Source organism: Oryctolagus cuniculus, chromosome 1 (assembly GCF_051225735.1).
Source record: "Oryctolagus cuniculus isolate XC-2025 breed Fujian yellow rabbit chromosome 1, ASM5122573v1, whole genome shotgun sequence".
Classification (NCBI taxonomy): domain Eukaryota; kingdom Metazoa; phylum Chordata; class Mammalia; order Lagomorpha; family Leporidae; genus Oryctolagus; species Oryctolagus cuniculus.
The window spans coordinates 68,107,375-68,113,805 of record NC_142867.1 but is presented as its reverse complement, the minus strand read 5'-3'; the positions used below and the strand labels follow the sequence as shown (position 1 = coordinate 68,113,805).

The 6,431-nt window shown below is 54.3% G+C and overlaps 1 protein-coding gene across 3 annotated transcripts in view; it reads right to left on the bottom strand.

Annotated features, from left to right (window-relative positions):
• Positions 1 to 506: 506 nt before the first annotated feature.
• Positions 507 to 6,431, bottom strand: part of MYO7A (myosin VIIA) — a 67,582-nt gene continuing 61,657 nt past the window's right edge. For all 3 annotated transcript variants that reach the window (XM_070075774.2, XM_051850518.3, XM_051850537.3), the window contains 5 exons: positions 4,189 to 4,374; positions 3,722 to 3,838; positions 2,564 to 2,647; positions 1,588 to 1,707; positions 507 to 1,086 (listed from right to left, as the gene is read on the bottom strand). In XM_070075774.2, coding sequence (XP_069931875.2) covers positions 997 to 1,086; positions 1,588 to 1,707; positions 2,564 to 2,647; positions 3,722 to 3,838; positions 4,189 to 4,374 — 597 coding nt within the window. In that variant the 3' untranslated portion in view covers positions 507 to 996. The remainder of the gene's footprint in view (positions 1,087 to 1,587; positions 1,708 to 2,563; positions 2,648 to 3,721; positions 3,839 to 4,188; positions 4,375 to 6,431) is intronic.

The window sequence follows — 6,431 nt, the reverse complement described above, 5'->3', positions numbered from 1 at the left end:
CACTGTCACTTCTCTGGGCACTCAGTGCAGCACAGCCGGGAAGGTGCCTCACCCCAGATCACAGCTGCCCTGTCAGAAGCCCGTACCCCAGACAGCAGTTGTCCCACCTTGGTCACAAGAAACATTTTACAGACACCCACCAGGTACAGGGATTTAACCCAAGACGGCAGTGGTCTTGAACATGTCTAGATGAGCCGGGGAGAAGTTTCTAACAGGATGGAAGAGCTGCTCTGGCTCCACTGGCCCCAGGTAAGGCCCAGAAACTGATTTCTCCCTCTCCCAGCCCGATGACCAGCATTTGCCCCTAACCTGCTCTGCTCCCAGATGGTGCCTTTAAGACAGCTTCAGGTATACCTTGGGCTCGATCACCCCAACCCTCGAACTCAGACCTGCTTGGCCAAGCAGGGACAGACTGAGAAGGCAGTTAGAGAGGACACCCTGCGACAGGGCACCGTCCTGAACCACACCCCCTTTTGTCCCCTCTGCCAGAAAAGACACGGTAGGGCCAGAGGATGAAACACATGCTTTATGCCCTGAGGTGATCAGAGAGTCAAGGTCGGGCCCAGCACTCCCACTACACTGTATAAAAGTAGACTGTCTCCCTCACCCAGCTGAGAGTCCTGGTCTCAGGTTTCTGTTCAGTGCCTGTTTGGTTGGGTGCTTCCCATTACAGAAAGCTAGGCTCTCCTCCCAATTTCTCTGTGCCAACAGGATGCAGAAAGTCAGAAGGGGGTTGCATGGTAGCATTGGTCTGAGACAAAAAAGCAGCATCCAGGAGCGCTGGCTCTTACAGCTGGGAAGGCCACACAGCAAGCTGGGACTCGAGTTCACCCAGGTACCGCAGCGGTGGGAGGAGACTCCCTCCCTGGAGAAGTGTGTCAGTGTGGCTGCCTGGCCTGCCTCCCCATCTGTATTACAGGGTCTCCCTCGGCTGCAGGAGTAGCCATGGGCCTCAGCCAGCTGCTCCCCAGGGAGCCAGTAGCTCCTCTCCGCTGTTCACTTGCTGCTCCTGGAGCCCCGCTGTTTGCTCATGGCTGTGAGCATCTGGCTGATGTAGGAAGTCAGGAGGTCATCCATCTTGTAGCCCTGGAAGCAGGGGGAATATAAGCAGAGCACAAAGGGACAAGGCTAGCCCCTCACAGCAGATACAGGTCCCGAAGCGCACACAGGAACCCAAGCCGAGGCAGACCCTGCCCCCCCACCTGAAACCCCTATCTGTGGGTCTCTCACATCCTGGGTCCTTCCCAGCAGGAATAACTCTAAAGGCTACCAGTTGAGCTACACCTTGGAAGTTTGAGCTCAGCCCCGGAGGGCTCATTGCCAGGGTTCTGCTGTTGAACTTGGGGAAGGGCTACCACCACAGGCTCGATCCCACATGCTGAAGGTGCTTCATGCTTGCTGGATGAGAGAACTGTTCCTCAGCTCAGATTAAGCCCCAGACCTAAGCTGAACCTCACACAGACCTGACCTTGATCCTGGCTGATCTTTGACTCTGCCCCCAGGCCAAGCTGGCACAGCTATGCTTGTTCCCCCAAAGCTGCAGGCAAGGCAGAGCCACCCCCTCCAGGCTCAGAAGGAAGCACGCACCAGTGACGTCTCACAGAGTAGTTTGCTCCCGCGCACCAGGTTCCCAATGGTGATGTGGAAGTAAGTATTGCCACTGCTCCAGTTGGAGATTTTGGTGAATGGGTGTGTGGTCAGGATGTCCTAGGGGAGTAGAATGGGCAAGAAGGTGTAGAGCCTGGCCCCAGGGGCCTTGTTCCCCCCAGCTCCAACAGCAACTCCACTTCCGGAAGGCCTGAGGCCCTCCCGTGAGAATCCAAGCAAGAGGCAGAGGCCTGCTCTGCCTGGAGCTGCTGTGGGGACAGGCGCCTTCCCTGCAGGTGTTGGTTGGGGCCAGTGGGTGAGGGCAGTCCAGCAGGTTGTTGGGTCCGTGGGGCTGAAACTGGAAATTTGGGAGGCCTGAGGGAACTCCTACTGCAGGCCTGTGGTGAGATGGTCCAGGGAGAGTTAAAGAAGCAGACAAGAAGAAAGCAGGACAGGACTTGGGGAGCATCATATGCATGGGCTGGGTAGCGAAGAAACCCGCAAAGGTGTCTGAGAAGGGGAGGCAAACAGGGATTTGTGGCCCACGAAGCCAAGGGGAAGACGGTGGGCGTGAGTGCTCTTCAGCTGTCTCGGTGGACCCCTCTGAGGATGAGGCAGGACCCTCCCTCCTGGCCCTTGGGTCAGGACTGCTGTGGCCCGTGACGTGAGCAGCAGTGACATGCAGGTACCCTAGCACAGTCAGTTTCCCTGACCAAGAAGGGGAGGGAGTATGGTAGTGTCCACTGGTGCTGGAAGGCCAAGTACTAAGAGGAGTCCATGGATTGTGGTAGCAAGAAGTTTGTTAGTAACTCTGGGGGAGCAATTTTGAAGATGCAAATGAGAAGCAAGGGAGTCTCCAGCAAACAAAACTGTTTAGAGATGTGGGGAGGAGGCTGTCAGGGCTTACGGGGCTTGGGTCTGGGACCCTGATTGTGCAGACAGAGGAGCCCCCACCCACTTTCTTGTCCCTGCTCACCTTGGTCCTGGGATCAATGAGGCTGACCCCATACTTGTTGATGGCGATCAAGAGGATCTCAGGGAAATTTGGCTCTGTAGTTTGCTGGCAAAGGTAGATGGGAAATCGTCAGATGGGTGGGCCAGAGCAAGGGAAGCATCTGGGGAGTGGGATGAAGCCCCTCCCGGCACGGATAAAGTCAGCCTCTCCTGCTGCCTAGGTGGTGCTCAGAGTGCAGAGATACTGACGGCCCCTCCATGTCTCATGGCTGCCACCTCTGCTGGGCCCTCCGAGCTACCACACCTCCTCTCATGGGTCCCCAGCTGCAGCTCCATCGCTTCCTCCTACTTCTCTGGGAGTCTGCTATGTCCTTTCTCTCAGCCCTTATGTCTCCCATCATCTAAAAACCCTACACCTGCTTCCAGATACCCACCTACCCCTCTCTCCCTTCCATAGGCAAACTCCTCAAAGGCTTCTTGTACACTCATCCCCTGAAGCTGAACTTGAGCCTCTTCCTTACCGTCCCCTGCTGGATCTGTGCTCTCTTGGACCCCCTCCTTATGTCCTCTTCTCAGTGTCTTCAACCCAGAGGCCCAGAACCAGAGCAGTGAGGACACGAGGTGGACCAAAGCAGGAGATGAAGCCTCTCTAGCACCAGGGCTGCCCACAGGCCCCTGGAACCATTGGGTCATCTCGTCTACTATTCGATGAGCAGGGAAATGGAGGCCCGTCCTAAGGACACACTTCCCATCAGAGACCTGAATGAGTCATTATCTATTCACCCATCCTAATCTGACCCCTCACCCAGTCTTGCTTCCAGGGGTAGGGTCTCCCTGGAAAGCTCATATGTCACCTCCAGGAAGCCCTCCAGCTCTTCAATCTAGGCCAGGCCTCTGCCAGATTCCTGAAGGCTCTTCATTGTCACATCACAAGCTGTTCTTCGTTTCCCAGGGCATTCCACTCTGCCTCCTCTGCTTCACTGAGCCTTTGGTTCCTCTGTCTCCAGGGATGAGTCCTTAGCCGAGACAAGGCTAAGCGGGCTTCTCTCCTTTCCTGGCTATGGTAGGTGCCCAAGGCCATAATGGTTTTCCTCAGCCTGGGGAGAAGTCTCTGTGCCATCTCTTGCCCCTCATCATCCTCCTCCTCCTCTGAGGACCCCCACCATCCCCGCAAGCATACCTTTACTTCAAAGAAGGCTGAGCCAAAGGTGGGCCACTTGAAGATGACCTTCAGGAAGGCCAGCTTGGCCTCCTCCTTGGACTTCCCTGCATGCTTGTTGAAGTAGGCGACAATGGACTGCAGGAGGAAGTGGGTCAGGCATGCCATTTAGAGTCCTCTCCCTCCATCACTTTGCCCATCTGCACTGTCAGAGCCAGGCCCAGAACATGGGCAGCGAGTCTCCTCCCTCATCCCAGCTGATGAACTTCGGATCTCCCTTCCCTCTCACAGGCAGAAAGGAAATCAGGCCACCATGGTAGCAGGACAGGGCAAATCACTGCCAAGTGTCCAACTGAATCCAGGGAGGACTGGAGAATAAATCAGGCAGAGGGAGGTTTCATCACATACATTAGCCACAGAGGGTACTTCCCTGCGCTGCTGGCCAGCACCTGTTACCCCAACCCCTGGAGTGCACAGAGCCTGCTCACCCGTTTCCAGTCGTCAGGTGAGATCTGCCGGATGAGGTCTTGGGGCACCAGCTCCCGCAGCAGCTTGGGGATACTGGGAAAGTAGGACTTGTCCTCCTCAAACTTGACCCTGTAGATCAGCGCCCCCAACTGCAGCACCTCCTCTCGCGTGCACTTATGGTAGCCTCGGAGATACTTGGGCAACTCCTGCCAGAGATGTAGCAGGTCACAGGTGTAGAAGGAGCTGGAGGAAGCAGGCTCATTCCCCACCACCCCAAAGTTGGGAGCTGCTGTCTTACCCCTGCACCTGGGCCCACCACTTCTGCAGCCCCAGCTGACACTGCTCACCCAAAGGAGGTGGCACAGGACAAGGAAATAGCAAGTGTGCCTGCAGATTCCGCACAGTACAGTTTGAAAGCATAGCCATGTCTGAATATTGTCTCCTCTACCTCATAAGAGTACAGTGAGGTAAGCAGCGCCATTTAAGCAGAAATTCAGAGTGACCAGCTGGTGAACTTGAGAATGCTCCATACCTCCCCGCCCCCTGTGTCTGTCCTCTCTTGGAAGAATCCCTCAGCATGGCCTGTTAGTGTGTTCAGCCCAGCGTTCCCACTCCATTGAACTTGCAGGCCCAGAACCAGAGCAATGAGGATGTGAGATAGACCAAAGATAAAGGCTCTGAAGCACCAGCGCTGCCCAGAGGCTCCTGGAGCCTTTGGATTATCTCGTCTACAATTTCAAGGGTAGGGAAACAGAGGCTGACCTAAGGACACACTGCCCATCAGAGAGCTGAGTCAGTCACAATCCATCAACTTTTCCATCTACTCACCCATACCCTATCCACCTATGAGTCTATCCACTCACACACGTCTCCTTATCATCAGTCTAATCACTACCTAACAATATCCACCAGTAAATTCACTCAGTATTCATCCTCCCATCAATCCAACGACATTTTCTGAGTATCTGTTATGAGCCAGGCCTTCAAGCAACAACACATACCCTTTCTACTTTAATGGGATGTATAGTCTCGAGGCAAGAACAGACATTAATAATCATTAATAACTGAGGTATAGTTAGTCTTTAATGGAATTGTTCACGGTGCTGTGAGAGCATGTAACAGTGCGACCTGATCTATGATCTAGTCTTGGGACAGGGATAAGTTCCTTTAAGGTACCGAAGGTTGAATTGATTCTAAAAAATCAGTGCTGTGGGAACAACACCCCAGATAGAACATTACAAAGGCTGTATGGCACACCTGAGAATCTGAAAAAAAGAATGTAGCTCTAATGAACTGAACATGGGGTACCGGGTGCAAGACAAGGCAGCAGATGTAAGTATAGGCACTGCCATGCAGGGCCACAGTCAGAATTCGCAGTTGGACCCCAAGAGCCATAGGAAGCTCCTGCTAGGCTCAGGAAGCAGCATGAATACGCTGTGGAGAGGAGACTGAAAGGGGAAAAAATAGCTGGGAGAAGCTGGGGAGAAGGCCACTGCCTTCATCCAGATGAGACGATGGTAGACTGACCCAGCTGGTGGGGATGATGCTGGATTTCCAGATACTCCAGAGGGAAAATAACTGGGTGCAGTCCAGGACACAGGAGCTGAGGAAGTCCACCTTGGGGAAGCTGTTGGGTCAGGTGCCATTCACTCACTGGGCCATCTTGGGGTGGGGATGGGGAGGCAGGTGCCACAGCAGCCACTATCCACACCCCCTCCACCCTGCCCAGCATGTAAGTAGGCTACAGTGCAGACAAGAGCCCTGATCTGCAGCCACGAAGACTAGAGCCAAACCCAAGGTCCCCCAGCTCTTTGAGTCTAATCACGTCATCTGACCACTCTGAGTCTCAGTTTCTCTGTAACAGGAACAATGTGCTACTTCTCAGGGCCTGGTAGACACACACATGGTAGACACTTGTCTTAGTTCAAGTTCAATAGGTAGGCTTCTGTGCTGGCTTCCTGTGGGTGCATGCCTGTGCTAGCAGACGTTTACAGAATGGCACAGAGGTCTTGAGTATACTCACTTATAGCAGCAGAATCTCAAATTCAGAGGACAGCTGGGCACTGAGGGAGGCCCCTGTACAGGTAGAGATTAGGAGCTCAGAGGAAGAGCTGAGGGGTTAAGAGACAGAAGGATTGGTGGTTGGGCCAGTCCCTGGGCCCCAGTGGTCCGGAAGTAATCCCTTACAGCCTTGACTTTTACAGGCCCCTCAACATTCGGAGTACTGCAGGGCTGGTGGTGTATGGAGAAGACAGGAGCAGAG